Here is an 18031-nt window from a genome sequence, read left to right as displayed (position 1 = left end):
TAGGCGACGTTGGGTTTTGGTTGCCATACCTGACCACTGTATATCAGTATTTGACGTCAATATGATGTTGGCTTTAGACGTTGGCTCGACGTTGGATTTTGGTTAGTTAATGCCACAACCTAAAAACAACGTCAAATGATGTTAGAATCTGACGTTGTGTGGACGTTACCATTATGACGTCTAGGCGACGTTGGGTTTTGGTTGCCATACCTGACCACTGTATATCAGTATTTGACGTCAATATGACGTTGGCTTTAGACGTTGGCTCGACGTTGGATTTTGGTTAGTTAATGCCACAACCTAAAAACAACGTCAAATGATGTTAGAATCTGACGTTGTGTGGACGTTACCATTATGACGTCTAGGCGACGTTGGGTTTTGGTTGCCATACCCGACGACTGTATATCAGTATTTGACGTCAATATGACGTTGGCTTAAGACGTTGGCTCGACGTTGGATTTTGGTTAGTTAATGCCACAACCTAAAAACAACGTCAAATGATGTTAGAATCTGACGTTGTGTGGACGTTACCATTATGACGTCTAGGCGACGTTGGGTTTTGGTTGCCATACCTGACCACTGTATATCAGTATTTGACGTCAATATGACGTTGGCTTTAGACGTTGGCTCGACGTTGGATTTTGGTTAGTTAATGCCACAACCTAAAAACAACGTCAAATGATGTTAGAATCTGACGTTGTGTGGACGTTACCATTATGACGTCTAGGCGACGTTGGGTTTTGGTTGCCATACCCGACGACTGTATATCAGTATTTGACGTCAATATGACGTTGGCTTAAGACGTTGGCTCGACGTTGGATTTTGGCTAGTTAATGCCACAACCTAAAAACAACGTCAAATGATGTTAGAATCTGACGTTGTGTGGACGTTACCATTATGACGTCTAGGCGACGTTGGGTTTTGGTTGCCATACCTGACCACTGTATATCAGTATTTGACGTCAATATGACGTTGGCTTTAGACGTTGGCTCGACGTTGGATTTTGGTTAGTTAGTGCCACAACCTAAAAACAACGTCAAATGATGTTAGAATCTGACGTTGTGTGGACGTTACCATTATGACGTCTAGGCGACGTTGGGTTTTGGTTGCCATACCCGACGACTGTATATCAGTATTTGACGTCAATATGACGTTGGCTTTAGACGTTGGCTCGACGTTGGATTTTGGTTACTTCCCAACACAACCTGAAAACAACTAAATATCAACGTCAATTGACGTCGGTCTTGGACGTCAAATCAACGTTGTCATTAGACGTTGGCTAATGACAAATATCAGTATTTGACGTCAATATGACGTTGGCTTTAGACGTTGGCTCGACGTTGGATTTTGGTTAGTTAATGCCACAACCTAAAAACAACGTCAAATGATGTTAGAATCTGACGTTGTGTGGACGTTACCATTATGACGTCTAGACGACGTTGGGTTTTGGTTGCCATACCCGACGACTGTATATCAGTATTTGACGTCAATATGACGTTGGCTTAAGACGTTGGCTCGACGTTGGATTTTGGTTAGTTAATGCCACAACCTAAAAACAACGTCAAATGATGTTAGAATCTGACGTTGTGTGGACGTTACCATTATGACGTCTAGGCGACGTTGGGTTTTGGTTGCCATACCTGACCACTGTATATCAGTATTTGACGTCAATATGACGTTGGCTTTAGACGTTGGCTCGACGTTGGATTTTGGTTAGTTAATGCCACAACCTAAAAACAACGTCAAATGATGTTAGAATCTGACGTTGTGTGGACGTTACCATTATGACGTCTAGGCGACGTTGGGTTTTGGTTGCCATACCCGACGACTGTATATCAGTATTTGACGTCAATATGACGTTGGCTTAAGACGTTGGCTCGACGTTGGATTTTGGCTAGTTAATGCCACAACCTAAAAACAACGTCAAATGATGTTAGAATCTGACGTTGTGTGGACGTTACCATTATGACGTCTAGGCGACGTTGGGTTTTGGTTGCCATACCTGACCACTGTATATCAGTATTTGACGTCAATATGACGTTGGCTTTAGACGTTGGCTCGACGTTGGATTTTGGTTAGTTAATGCCACAACCTAAAAACAACGTCAAATGATGTTAGAATCTGACGTTGTGTGGACGTTACCATTATGACGTCTAGCCGACGTTGGGTTTTGGTTGCCATACCTGACCACTGTATATCAGTATTTGACGTCAATATGACGTTGGCTTTAGACGTTGGCTCGACGTTGGATTTTGGTTAGTTAGTGCCACAACCTAAAAACAACGTCAAATGATGTTAGAATCTGACGTTGTGTGGACGTTACCATTATGACGTCTAGGCGACGTTGGGTTTTGGTTGCCATACCCGACGACTGTATATCAGTATTTGACGTCAATATGACGTTGGCTTTAGACGTTGGCTCGACGTTGGATTTTGGTTACTTCCCAACACAACCTGAAAACAACTAAATATCAACGTCAATTGACGTCGGTCTTGGACGTCAAATCAACGTTGTCATTAGACGTTGGCTTGACATTGAATTTTGGTCACCTGACGTCGCGACCTAAATCCAACCTAATATTAACGTCATATGACGTTGTGTGCCTGCTGGGTTGAGGCATGTGATGACCTTGTCAACTGTGAAGAAAATTAGCCGACTCTTAGTTTGTTCTTGTAATACTTCAGTGCTTTTAAATTAATGCACAATGGAGGCTTGAGTTTCATCTGGCTCACCTCAGGTATTGCTAAGAGGACCTTCTTGAGCATACAATATATGTGGGAGTTAATTTGTCCTTAGTTTAGTCAATCTTAGGGGAGAAAGAAATCACAATCTGAAAGAACTAATTAGCTTATAAAAATTATTTGACCCAAAAAGCCAAAAAATATTTAGGCATTTTAGCTACACATAAAAATATATGAATTGACTGTATTATAAAAGTGATTTTTTTTTTTTTATCAAATGGCATTTATTTAAAGGGGTCATATTGCGTTGCTAAAAAGAACATTATTTTGTGTATTTGGTGTAATGCAGTGTGTTTAAAACATATTATTTCCCACATACTGTACATTATTGTTGCTCCTCTATGCTCCGCCTTTCTGAAACACGTCAATTTTTACAAAGATCATCATTCTGAGAAGCGAGGCATGCTCTGATTGGTCAGCTATCCAGTGCGTTGTGATTGGCCTCAAGCGTGAGATGGAAATGTTATGCCCCTTACCATGTTGTAATGCCGTGTCCCAGCGCAATGAGACTAAAACAATAAAACCCAATATAAATGAGGCATTTGTTGCATCCAGTGGGGACATAATTACTGATTACAATGACTTATACCATCTTTTAAACATTACCATGTCTGCATTTGTGATCGGAGAAACGACAAACAACAAGTATTACCCTACACTGCTCAAAACTCGCGTTTCAATAGTCAGTGGCAAATTCTTTAAATAAGAAAACATACTTACAGGCTGTGAGTCAGAAGTGCCAGACTGTCCTTGCAAAGTTGGAATTGTCCCACTTTATAGAAACAGCCTTTGTAACTGGCTGGCTGGCTACTCCCAGGTTGAGGAAATAGTCCTCCGTAAATTGCGCTGCACACACTCTAATATTTGGGTTTAACTGTTCTGGAACAGTGTTGTAAATACAACTTAACCACTGATTTCTAGTTGTGTCCTCTTTGGAAGCCCCAAAAAAGTACTTTTGCTCTCACAATGAAACACAGTGTCTCCATGACATGGTGCCTGCATAAGCAACAACACTAAAGCGAGTATAATAGTTCCGCTTTCTTTCATTGCGTATACATTTGGGCGGTGTTTTGCAAATCTTACCACACCATGACGTAGACATGTTTGAATAAGCCGTTTAGGAGGGCGTGGCAGTCTTAACTTTTAATCTCTTTGGTTTTGAGACTTTAGTCTTTGCAACTTCAGGGAGCTTATCTATGCACAAACAACTTGTAGCACACCAAAGAGAAAGAAAAACTTGAAATCCCATCATATGAAATTCAAAGTTACCATTATTTATAATGTATATATATATTTATAATTTATTTATAAGTTTCAGGTAAAAACGTATAAATTTATAATTAATTTAATTGCTAAATAATTTATAAATATTAATGAAAAAATAAATCAATTATCCTGAATGTAAAAACATTTTGGTGCCGCTTGGTTGAATATTTGTTATCTAATGCAATAAACTGTAGATATTTTGAATGTCCAAATATTTTTGAGTCAACTGTATGAAAATATATGATTGCAATATCAGATCTATACCTCTTTTTGGCGATATTTAATGGCCAATTTCAGTCGAGCCAGCTCATTATTGGCCTCATCCTGCAGCAGGTTGACATCATCATGGAAATTGAGGATCAACTCCAGTTCGCGTGAGGACCGGGTTTGGTCCAGGAGGTCCTTCGCAAAGCGTTTGCACTGATGGGAGAGTTCCTCGTATTCGGCCTTGAACTCGTTTTCAACTTTGCTGAGCTCCTGGAGCTCCCAGCTGAGCTGGAAGGCAGTGAGGAAAGGATCCTCGCTGGACAGGGCGATGAGAGAGGGGCTGGCCAGGGCCTTGTAGATGTTCAGTCGGGAGCGTGAGTGCCGCAGACTGTCCACGTCTGAACTGGAGACGCACTCCACACAGTTACAGCGCACCTCGTGAGGCTGGGGGACCGACACACCTTTCTGCACCAGCATCTTGATGATCTCGTAGTTGTTGGTGTGGGCTGCCAGGATGATGGGAGTGATGTCAGGGGTGAAGTCTGAGAACTGTTTATCGAGCAGGATGGGTGGTACCTAGTAAGAAAATGGAAAAAATGTCTTAAATTAATCTGATTACACATATATGCGCCATTCGTAATTTTTCACTACACAATTAACACATTTAGAAAACTATTTTGAAAGTAAACCTGAACCTGAACCTTGTTTTACAACTGAACATACCAAATACAGTATATTATAAAACAAAATATTATAATTTTTTAAATAAATTTGATATTTTGTCATATAATGCATATATACCCTAGTAAAAAAGTAATATATTTAGAATACAGTTATTTCATACTAAGTATAGTTCAAATGTATTAACATATTTACTGACATATCGTTTGAGACTTACTGATATAAAATAATAATTAAACTTTAAAAAATTATTTGATCCCCTGCTGACTTTGTACGTTTGCCCACTGACAAAGAAATGATCAGTCTATAATTTTAATGATAGGTTTATTTGAACAGTGAGAGACAGTAAATTTAACAATAACAACAATAATCAGACAATAACAACAAACAAAAAAACAAAAAAATACAGAAAAAATGCATTAAAAAAAATTATAAATTGATTTGCATTTTAATGGGTCAAATAAGTATTTGATCCCCTATCAATCAGCAAGATTTCTGGCTCCCAGGTGTCTTTTATACAGGTAAGGAGCTGAGATTAGGAGCGCTGTCTTAAAGGGAGTGCTCCTAATCTCAGTTTGTTACCTGTATAAAAAACAACCTGTTCACAGAATCAATCAATCAATCAATCAGATTCCAAACTCTTCACCATGGCCAAGGACTGAAATCCTGCAGCGCCCAGAGAAGGTCCCCCTGCTCAAGAAAGCACATGTACAGGCCAGTCTGAATTTGCCAATGGAGAACTGGGTGAAAGTGTTGTGATCAGATGAGAGCAAAATCGAGCTCTTTGGCATCAACTCAACTCACCGTGTTTGGAGGAGGAGGAATGCTGCCTATAACCCCAAGAACACCGTCCCCACCGTCAAACATGGGAGGTGGAAACATTATGCTTTGGGGGTGTTTTTCTGCTAAGAGGACAGGACAACTACACCGCATCAAAGAGACGATGGACGGGGCCATGTACCATCAGGGCCAGGGCATTGAAAAAGGGTCGTGAACGGGTATTCCAGCATGACAATGACTCAAAACAAACGGCCAAGGCAACAAAGGAGTGGCTCAAGAAGAAGCACATTATGGTCCTGGAGTAGCCTAGCCAGTCTCCAGACCTTAATCCCAAAATCTGTGGAGGGAGCTGAAGGTTCGAGTTGCCAAATGTCAGCCTCGAAACCTTAATGACTTGGAGAGGATCTGCAAAGAGGAGTGGGACAAAATCCCTCCTGAGATGAGTGCAAACCTGGTGGACAACTACAAGAAACGTCTGACCTCTGTGATAGCCAACAAGGGTTTGCCACCAAGTACTAAGTCATGTTTTGCGAAGGGGTCAAATACTTATTTGACTCATTAAAATGTAAATCAATTTATAACTTTTTTGAAATGTGTTTTTCTAGATTATTCTGTCTCTCACTGTTCAAATAAACCTACCATTAAAATTATAGACTGATCATTTCTTTGTCGGTGGACAAACATATAAAATCAGCAGGGGATCAAATATTTTTTTCCCCACTGAATGTGTCCAATCACTACACTGCAAAAATTAATTTCAAAATTGTAAATAAATCAAAGATGATTGGATTTAGCAAGAAAAATAATATTTTGTTTTTACTACTTCAAAATTTCATGTTTAATTCAATGTGTTACTTGCTGTTCCTATTTAATTACTTGTGAAATTTACTATTCATTTCTTAGTAAAAATTGTTTCTACACAAAGTTTTTTCAGTGTATTTGGGTCCACTGTATATAACAATAATGTGTAATTTAATTGGAAACGATTTTCACTCAGAAATCACTTATACATTTCACAAACAAGTGCAAAGAAACACATTGAATAATCTTTGTTTTAATTCCCTTTATATAGCAATAATCTTTATACATGAATAATCTTTGTTTTATTTATCTTTGAATTTTCTTACAGTGTTCTGAAATACTTGCAATATTTATTACTGAGACATTATTTTATATTATGATTTTTTTTATACAAAAATTTAAATATGCAAAACATTGGATGAGTATTCAGAGACTGTGTTGACAAGCATTTAGTGTTGAAAAACAACTGCCATAATGAGGATGCATTTGCTTTACAATTGGCATCTCCCATGAATCGCTGAAATAGCCACACTTGCTGGATAAAACCCCCACAATTTAAGCCTCGTTATTATTCAAATCTCAAATGTGAAGGACGGCTATAACAATGAAAACTAAAGAATATTCCAAACGAGAGAGGAACACAAATGCATAAATTAGGAAGAACGGTGTAAAACAATAAGAGTGCCCACTGTTGGTTCAATAATGATGAAATGGAAACTACATCAAATGAACCAGACACTGGCAGGGAAAAAGATCTTTCCTGAAAACCCTCTGAGCACATAAGGAAAAAACACTTGGGAGAGAGGCTACAGAGAGGCCTGTGATCACTTTGAAGTAGCTACAGAGCTTCAGTAGCAGAGAAGAACCGTGAGAAATCCTGTCTGGAGTTTGGCAAGGGTTTTGCTTGAAAAGCATGATAGTGACCCAGTTACAATGGGAAAAGTTTCTGTGGTCACAGACCAAGCTTTTCTAACCAAAGCAATATGTGTGGCAAAACTAAAAGTGTCCAAAACTACAAACCACAATACATCCAATAAATTACACTGGGGGAGCACAATGCTGAAGCACTGGTTTTCATCAGCAAAGATGACGCACCTTAAGGCCAATTCACACCGCACAGACAAACGCCAACAAACAAGTTGGCTCAAGTTGGCCGTTGGATTTAGAATCTTATGAAAAATAACTGTCATGTTCACACTGCCCCAACAGACACCGACCAACTCTATATCTATAAGCATGTTCAGCCGGGTGAAAACAAACTCCAACCAACGCCAACAGGGGTAACACACTGATCCAACAAACTCCAACAGACTAGTTTGTTGGCGTTTATCTGTGTGGTGTGAATTGGCCTTTATTAAAACAGAAGAAAGAATGCCTGGCACAATATAGCAGGAAATACAGCAACCTATTTCAGTCTGAAATTTGGGAGGAAGTTCATCTAAAGGACAATGTTTTGGACAAGGGCAAGGATAAATTAACATCAACCAATTTAAGAATAAGATAGTGAATGTCCTAAAATGCTATGGTTGAAGCACTAATCCATAATCCTAATCCAACCATGAAGTACATGCAGTACTCGAATCGTGGAGCACAAGTATCATCCGTTATCCTAAGAAACTAGAGCATATCTGCCAAGAAGTCTGTTGTATACTTAGCATGAAATAAATGTATTTCAAATACATTTAAGTATATTTATTTTTCACTAGGGTATTCTGGACAAATAATGACTATCCTTAAACGACATGCACTATCCCTTGTAAATGTAAAATCTGGAACTTGAAGCATAACCATCTTAGAACCACTGTTTTAAAAATAGTGGATAATATCTAATAATTTACTGAAAGTTTTAAATCAGCTTGAACTAGCGAGTTGTAATATACACTGCTACATGAAGACTGGGTTCTGTGATCACACCACATTTGGGGGAGATGGATAAAAAAAACTGTGAGAGACAGAAAGAAAGAAAGAGCGTGAAAAAGAAAACCAGGCAGTATGCACAAAAAAGTGATTAAAAGTGAGAAAGAATAACGAGTGAAGTGAGAGAAAATGAGTTGAGAGTTTATGAATTAAAGCCACATTGAAGAGAAGGTGCGATTTGAAGGTAGGTGGTGATTAGCACATTTCGACTGATATCTTCATCCCTTTCACAAGAGCTCCATGCCCACGGTGGCCACGGCAAAAGCTTGACTATTTGAGGAAGATAATGAAGGCTCCATTTGGAGTGACATGTTCAGGCTGGCAGCCATGCTGATTATCTGCTGCTGCAATATGACGCTTTGAAGCTCATCCTTAACCACAATAGACCTCAGAGGTGAAGGGAAAAGAATTGGAAAAAGTAGAGGGCTTGACTCAAAATGTCAGTAAGATGACAGTTCAAGTCAGTTTTGTGTTTAATAAGTAAAAAGAAGCCAGTCTCATGATTCATTACGCACATCTCCAACAAAGCTGACGGACAGCTTTTTTTTTTCAATCTGAATTTTTTTAACTGCTAAAGAAAGAGACACTTTACCACCATGTAATTTTACTGACATCTGATCTAAGCAATGCAACTTACTCCTAAATAGAAAATAATGCTAAAAGTGTAATTTTTACATGCACATCCAAGATGTAGATACGTTTGTTGCTTCATCGGAACAGATTTGCTTACCAAAGTGAATGGGTGCCGTCAGAATAAGAATTCAGATAGCTGGTAAAAACATCACAATGATGCACAAGTAACTCAAGTCCATCAAATTAATATCTTGTGAAGTAAAAAGTTGCATGTTTGTAGGAAAACAAGTCAAGCAATAAGACTTTTTAACTTTAAGACATCGCTAGTGGCCAAATTAAGATTCCATAATCCATTATGATGCTTCCTCCAGTGAAAAAGCCCATCTCATCTTGCCCTCTCACGTCAACATAGGCCTACTGTATACCATTAAAAACTGATTTGGACTGTTTTTGCTTGTAAACAGTGCTTGATCTGTTAATATTTCTCTCCTGATTCAAACAAGAGAATTTGTTCACTATAGAAAGCAATATTATGGATATGGGACTCATCTGAATGGATTTGTTTATTACAAACACATTTATATATTTTAATAATTTCGCTTAACAAGACATGAATTCATGGGCTAGAGTCATGTTATGAATTATTGTGATGTTTTTATCAACTTTTTGGACTCTCGTTTTGATGGCACCCATTCACTGCAGAGGATCCATTGGTGAGAAAGAGATATACTGATACAATTTTCCAAATCTGCAATGAAGAAACAAACTCATCTACATCTTGGGTGGCCTAAGGATGAGGGAATTTTCCAAAAATTTTCATTTTAGGGTGAACTATTCCTTTAAAAATTAACAAAATATATATATTTTTGACTACATGACAGCCAGTTACCTTATTTATTTATTTTTCCCATAAATTACAAGAACTCGCTAATGTGATAAAAATCACAAAACATGAAGAGCGCCACATTATGATCATCAAAATCATAATTTAGAAAATCAAAGCAAACAACCTGTTCCTGTGTACTCACTGGCCCTCTTGTGGTCTTTAGACATGCTGATTTAATCATTTGCATATCAAAAGGTTTTATAAATGTGACATTAATAGACATAGACAGGAAGAGACACAGAGTGGAAAAGTAAAAGCGCTCAGGGATTGAGGAAGGAAAGATCAGATGCACAGCTGCTCTGGTTTGTGAATGGTGCATCTATTCCATCAGTTTTTTGAAGCAGTGCTGAAGCATCCAGTCTATTCTTAGCCAATAAAGGAAAATTCAATTAAAGTTATAAGCAGTGGACAGACCAGTAAGACCCATGTTAAGTCACTCAGTTGGTGAGAGAGCAAAGATTGGTCCTTTGAAAAGTAAACACCATTAGAACAACAATAATTATTAATTCACATGCCTGAGTGTCTGAACACAGAGCTTTTTATAGCAGACGGTTTTCTTCTCTGAAAAGAAGCAGACAAGCACACTTTTTCTAAAGTATTCTTGTGTTGACAACTGAGGACTTAATTACTTTCAGCCCTAAAAGCGCTCCTATCTGCAATAACAGGTTGTTTACATGAGAAGTTGATAAGAGATCTTTTGAATGTTTTGTGTCCAGGGAGACCCAATAAAACATCTGGATAATAAAGCAAACATCTATATTCAGATATGCTCTACAAGTTCTATTTTAGGGATGCGGTTTCAGGACTTAAAATGACACAGCTCTGTTCACAGACAGCAGGGAAAAACAATGTGTACAATAAAGTGCAAATATTCATTTTCATAGTATGCATAGGACAGCAAAATATACAAGCTTTATGACCTTTGCCACAAATTAATCTGCCACTTGGCATCTGCTTAATTTGGCAATTAATTGTTTTTGGAATTAATTATTGGCAGCTGAAAGCATGAAACCATCAACATTCAAAGACCAAAATTATTTATGCTGTTAATACATATTTCCAAGCTTTTAATGAATCACTAAGTATGGGTACTTATCAGCTGGTCAGGGTTGGAGACCACTCAACTACTCAGCTAAACAAACTGAACACCAGCTCAGGAGACCAGCTAAAACCACCTAAGACTTCAAAACTAGACTGTTTTAAGCTTACGTTCTCCCAAGGATCATGCGATTTTCAGTTCTTTATGGAATATTGTTGTTTTATAAAATATTGACAGTGTGTAACTGATTAGTTGACAAGTTGGAGGCAGAGATGTGATCTAGCAAACTATAGCAGACAGTTCTTTAAACAAACCTGTTTCTCTCCACTGGGCTTTTTGTGGTTGAGCAAGAGCTCCACGGCTCCCACCACCTCTTTACGGATGGCGTGGAGCAGAGCATCCCCGACATACACGTTGAAGCTGAGGAGCAGCTCAATGATCTCCAAGTTCTCATTCTCAATGGCGATGAGCAGCGCCGTGCGCCCTAGAGGATCGATGCAGTTGATGTTGATCTTGAAGTAGATCTCCGCCTCTTCCAGCGCTAGTTTCACGCTGGCGTAATCGCCCTTCTCCACAGCGCAGAGGTAGGACTTCTCCTGCACCGAGAGCTCTGACTCGGCGCGCACTATCCGCAGCGGAATGCGGTCCCGGTATGAGGAATTGTCCGTTCTGCGGTAGTACAGCTGCGACATCGTGACTTAATCCATCACAAAACAGTTGGAGAGCGAGGAGTAATAGCAACCTAAAGACAAAATACATCTTGGGATGTACACTTGGGAACTGATAGACACTAAATTTGATGGCTTTAAAATAACAGTCTACTAAAAATCGAGCATAAGCTAGCAGGTGCAAGGTAGTAGACCACACAGAACCAGCAATAAAACAGCTAGAAGCTAGTCATACAAGTAATATTGTATCTGGTCGCACAGCTAATAAACAACTTGGAACAGTGGGGTCATGCAAAAGGCTTGGCACAGCTGAATAGATCATATTTACATTAAATACAACAACAATCACAATTTCTATTGAGTTATTTGTAAAAATAAATAAAAGGAAATAAAATTAAACATCAAATATCAAAGTAAAACCATTATTAGTCCCTGGTGGTGTGAAATAAAGCAAGCGAAACTGCCAAAAAAAGCTACTCTTCAAATTACGCATGGTATGGTATCATCTTCTGGGACTGAAAATGAAACTTATAATACAAAATATAAACAAAAAGACAACATCAGTGCTTAGTAATTTAAATTAAAGCACGCAAACCTGCCAAAACACACTAATCTCCAAATTACGCATGCTTACGCAATGACACCACTATAAACTTCGCTTAAAAACAACTTCAATTTCATCATTAAGAATCACAAGTAAACGTTTGAAATAGTATATGAATTAACATCACAATTCGCATTAAACGCTTGACGGTTTAATAAACAACACGCACATTTTAAATCCTTGGATAAGGGTACTGTACCCTACCTATTTATTTACAGAGCGCAGTGTACTGTACAAAAAACTCACCTTGCTGTCGGAACAAATTTGGTTCTCACATTTATAAAGCTGATGCAATAAACTTCACTGATTCATCACTGAAAATACTTTTGGAGCAGTATTCCTACGACCACATGAGGATTGTTGCGCATGGCGATTGTGTTGTGCTGCCACAGCACCGACGCACCGCTGTAATCATGCTGGAATTGTAAATATCCATTACGCCCCAGTAGATGTCTGTCATTGTCTACAGTGCATTGTATTAGCATTTCTTCTTGTCTGTTATTCCAGTTCAGATGAGCCCCAGCCTGACGTAGATGCTGCTGAAAATGGTTACCAAATTAGTAGTTAGGCTATTTGAATTACGTAATGCACGTGCTCCAACACAGACGCGCATTAATACAATTTAATTTATAACCAGTGGGGAAAAAATGTAATCTCCTTTTTGTAGATGGTCCTGTGCGTTTTTACTCCATGCTGTTTTTTTGTTTGTTTGTTTGTTCTTTTCATTTATTTATTTTTTTTAAAGGTGGCGCTTGCAAGAGGAGGGAAATTGTATATAGTTGTTTTAATGCACATCCACTAAACTTTAAAGACTGTCAAGAACGGTAGGGGTGTGAATTATAAAGAATTATGGTCCCAGTCTCAAAGAACATATAAACATAGGTAAGTGTAATAAATTGATTTAAAAAGGTGTTTGGTCGCGCTGTATGTATTGATTCATTTAAAAAAGAACCAACTTATAAGAATCTGATTTATTTCTCAACTGTTTCTGTTCACTTTACACATGTCCCAGTCTCCCATATACGAGTTTCCTCAAAGGTGGTCTCCAGAAGCAATGTGATATCTTAATTTCATGCAATTTGATTAAGCCAGATGCAGGTGCAACTAATGTTTTTTGTAATATTATATGCAGAGCTCATGTTTCTGGCAATGGGGCCGTTATACCAATATCAGATAATGTAGAATAAGAATAATTGTATTGCACAGCTTAATTTGTGTAATTTTCTTTAGTGTAATACACTTTAATGGGTATCAAATGAAAAATATTATTGGTTATATAGGCCTAATTGTGTGCAATACGTCAATTGCAGTTCTTGTGGTGTATTCTATGCAAAGAGAGTGCACTGTACAATATTAAATTGATTATATTCATAAGTCACTACTCAGGCATTTCAGACAGTTTGTTTACCAGACAGCACTGACTAAATTAGAACATTTTGGGGAGGGGGGAAAGTTTCTAGAAATGTTTTGCTGTGTTGTCTAGACGTTACTCCCGTGAGAGATTGTCTGACCTGCATTCTGTCACAAGGAACAAGATTGCAAGAAGGTGACAGGACACTGCTTTAATTGCTCTTCGTTGATCCAATTAAGAGAAGGGAATTCTCTTGGACATTAAGTTAATAATGAGATTGTAGTGTTGGTTAATTAAACAGTTGATTCTGCTGCAAATTAAGTATTGTTCAGAATGAGACCTAAGTGAAGATTATCGTAAAATAATGGAAAATAACATTAAAATACTAAAGCTGATTCTACAGACAAGTGGGCCCATCTGGAAACCAAAAGGCATAAATGTCACTTCTAATGAAATCAGTGTCACTTTGTGCAGCCTGTCAGCGTGTCTCAGTCCTGACACTTCCTTCATGTCAAGCAGTTTTGTTTAAAAGGCATCATATCTGTGAACGCTCATAAAATGTCCCGCTTCTCGATTTATTATTTGCTAATTAGGGCCCAAGCCAGTAAGGCGCAGGGCCCTATTGTTCTTCTAAGGATTATTATTTTTTATTTTTTTTTTTTTTATTTCAATCATCCGGGCACTTTTGGGGCCTTAACGTGCCCGAAAACTCTCGAAAATTGGCACGCACATTGGAACCTGCGGCCATTAGGACGCCGCTGAGGCTGGGACCCGGGCGTGGCACAGGGGCTCTACGGCGCCCCCTGCAAAATTGTCAGAAAGCTTGATGTATAGCTCACACATACTTGCACGTATTCATATGAAACTCGGTACACATATAGAACTCATTGAGCCGAACAACTTCCGCGCAGCATGTCATAGGCTCCGCCCAACAGGAAGTCGGCTATTCAGGGCTGTTTAAAAAGCGCATGCTCTGGAATTTGATATACTCCTCTGAGGATTTCCATACGATTGCCACCAAACTCGGTGAACATGATCTCAAGACATTGGGGACGCTAAATTGCGAAGATATTTTTGATATGTCGAACGGTTTGCCCGTGGCGAGGCGATGAAGTTATGGCGAAAAATGAGACCCAGGAAATGCCTAATAACGTCCACATACATTGTATGATGTTGATCAAACTTCAGTGATTTGTTCGTTGTATGATGCCGATCGGATAGATGTGACTATAATGACTGAAAGTTATAGCGCCACCAACTGGCTGCAGGAAGTGTGTCGTTTTCAAAATGCTTTGAATTCAGCATCTTATTTTTACTCGATTTGCTTCAAACTTCACCAGAATAATGTCAAAACACGGCCGATGTAAAACTGTGAAGGCCATATTGATATCTAAACTTATGTTGCCATGGCAACGTGTCAAAGTTGAAAATTCGTTTCTGGTGATTTTGAGGCAGATAACATGTTTAGAATGTCATGAAACTCAACACACATATCAGTATTAATGATAGTTAGACACTGGAAAAAGCTCATAAACGGGCGTGGAAGAGGCACTCTATAGCGCCACCTTTTGTCAAAAATGGGGGGGTTAGTTTTAGCTACAGACACCAAACTTGGTACATAAATTGTTCTTATTAATCCGGACAACTTTCTAATTCACAGTCATTAGCTACGACCAACAGGAAGTCGGCTATATTTATTTTAATGTGGGTTTTTTTTAAAAACGGGCTGTAAACAAATTAATACTCCTCCAAGCAGAAACACGGAAATCACACGAAACATTTTTTATCATGATGCCAAAATACTGAAGATGCTAAATTGCGGACGGATTTAGGATATCTTGAACGATGATTTAATGGCAATTTATTAAAGTTACAGTAAAAAAGATAATTTTTTTTTTTTTTTTATCTTTTAAGAGCAGCTTCCAAACACTTCATAAAAAATTACATACACAGAACAATACAGTCTGAGAATATGTGATTAATTTCATGAATTTACAATACACTATGCTTAGGAGAAAATTTAAAAACTATCAGAGAGTTGATATAATGCTTCTGGGTGAGAGGTCCTGTCAGCCTGCAGCTGAGTGAGGGGTGGGGGTGGGGTGGGCTGTGAGTGACTGTGTGAGTGACTGTGTGGATTGAGGCAGTGGGTGAGAGAGAGAAAGAGAGAGAGAGGGTCTGTTTTTTTAAAATCTTTAAAAAATGCTTATAAATCATTAAAGATTTTGATAACACTTTATAATAAGGTCTCAATTCTTAACATTAGGAAATGCATTAATTAACGTGAACTAACAATGAAAAATATATTTTTACAGCATGTTAATTCTTCCATGATAGTATGAACTAACAAAGAACTTTTTTTTTAAAGCATTTATTAATCTTTTTAATGTTAGAAAAATAATCATGTTCAAAAGATTAACTTTAAAATGTAATAATATATAAACACATTTTGGAATTAATATTCATCAACATTAAATGGTATATAATTATTAATGATTATATATATATAATGATAGCTACAGACACCAAACTCGGTACATAAATTGTTCTTATTAATCCGGACAACTTTCTAATTTACAGTCATTAGCTACGACCAACAGGAAATCGGCTATTTTTTTTTTTTATGTGTTTTTTTTTTTTTAAACGGGCTGTAAACAAATTCATACTCCTCCCAAGCAGAAACCAACAATTCACACCAAACATTTTTTCACATGCTTCCAAGATACTGAAGATACTACATTGCGGACGGATTTAGGATATCTTGAACGGTGATTTAATGGCAATTTATTAAAGTCACAGTAAAAAATAACACTTTTCTTTTTTTTTATCTTTTAAGAGCAGCTTCAAAACACTTCATAAAAAATTACATACACAGAACAATACAGTCTGAGGATATGTTATTAATTCCATGAATTTACAATACACTATACAGAGGAGAACATTTTCAAACTTATCAGAGTTCTCCTGTCTCTGTGCTTCTAATGTGTGCGGTAGGTGACTGGGTGAGTGACTGACTGTGTGAGTTCAGTGAGTGTGGAGGGAGAGAGAGAGAGAGAGAGAGAGAGAGAGAGAGAGGGTCTGTTTAAACTTCTCAATAAAATCCTTAAAAAATGCTTATAAAGCATTTAAGGTTTTGATAACACTTTATAATTAAGTCTCATTTGTTAACAGTAGGGAATGCATTAATTAACATGAACTAACAATGAAAAATGTATTTTTTACAACATGTTAATTCTTCATTGATAGTATGAACTTACAATGAACTAACAATGAACAAAATATTTTTAATATTAGAAAAATAGTCATGTTCAAAAAATAAAACTTTAAAATGTAATAATATATTAACACATTTTGGAATTGATTTTGATAAACATTAAATGGTATATATTTATTAATGATGTAAATTAACAACAGTTAAATAATGTTGTTTTTTAACATTGGTTAATTCACAAATAACATTAAATATTAACAATATATTTTTTACTTTATTAATTTGTGTTAGAAAAAATTATTCATGTTAGTTAATGGAAAAATAAATCATTAAAAAAAGTTTATAAATCATTAAAACCTTTGGTAACTATAATAATTTCTCATTTGTTAGCATTAGTAAATGCATTAACTAACATCAACTACCAATGAAAAATATATTTTCACAGAATTTAAAGTTTTATATGTTGTTCTGTGTGTGTGTGTGTTTCACTGAGTTGATGGTTTGGATTAACCCTTTAATTGCCGTATCCCTTAAAACCAAACTGCCAGAGGGTTACTGTGATGCTTGTGCTCGCTGGGCACCGTTTTATCGATGCCACCGGGGTGGCGTATGCTGACGGCTTGGGCCCGTCATCGCTGCTCGCAGCTATATTTTATCTTTATTTCTTAGCTATTTATATGTAAAACATGCAGCATTTTAGCAGCGTCAAGCATGGAAATATTCAACAATGAAGGTTGTTTTCAGAAAGCTTCAAAATAAGTCGAACCCTCAAGCACAATGTGTTTACAACAAACTGGGGTGAACATCAATCAGATCTATTTTGAGAAGTGCACATGAATATTTGCATGGGATTAAAACAGTTTACAAGCTGATTCTGAAGACAGGGATAGATTGTGTGAATCACCTGTTAATGTAATTTATAGAGGATACGGCTATCTATTCCAAGGGTCAACAAGACCACCTGATTCTTGATCGGCAATTTAAGCGTTTTTATAGACATTATTGAATGTCTCCAGCACAGAGCACCAGTATGACTCAGCATACATGTAATTACATTTGACCAGTTGGATAACAAGATGATGTTTCATCCTCTGTGGCATATGAGAGATATGAGAGTGTTAAATAATGAAATAACTAGGTGAGAATAGACATTCAAACAAGAGCCACAGCAAACTGCTGTTTGTTTTCTACTTGTCATCTTGACTGTGAGATTTGTAAGATGCTTCTTATGCTTCCAGATTTATGTGTAGTCATGATACGTCTGGCTACAGTATGATTCCTTTCACAATTTTTTTTTCTTGTGAT

The 18031-nt window shown here is 37.4% G+C and overlaps 1 protein-coding gene across 2 annotated transcripts in view; it reads right to left on the bottom strand.

The window, feature by feature from the left end:
• LOC306850889 (short transient receptor potential channel 4-like) overlaps positions 1-12636 on the bottom strand; it is a 34068-nt gene extending 21432 nt beyond the window's left edge. Inside the window, exons 1-3 of one of the 2 annotated variants that reach the window (XM_079386833.1) lie at positions 12411-12636; positions 11207-11634; positions 4273-4791 (exon numbers count right to left, since the gene is read on the bottom strand). In XM_079386833.1, coding sequence (XP_079242959.1) covers positions 4273-4791; positions 11207-11584 — 897 coding nt within the window. In that variant the 5' untranslated portion in view covers positions 11585-11634; positions 12411-12636. The remainder of the gene's footprint in view (positions 1-4272; positions 4792-11206; positions 11635-12410) is intronic. The other variant, XM_079386834.1, reaches the window with a different exon arrangement.
• Positions 12637-18031: the final 5395 nt, after the last annotated feature.

The sequence above is a fragment of the Barbus barbus genome (assembly GCF_936440315.1).
Source record: "Barbus barbus genome assembly, chromosome: 31".
NCBI classification, from domain to species: domain Eukaryota; kingdom Metazoa; phylum Chordata; class Actinopteri; order Cypriniformes; family Cyprinidae; genus Barbus; species Barbus barbus.
The sequence above is the reverse complement of the archived record's forward strand: the minus strand, read 5'-3'. Positions and strand labels throughout refer to the sequence as shown.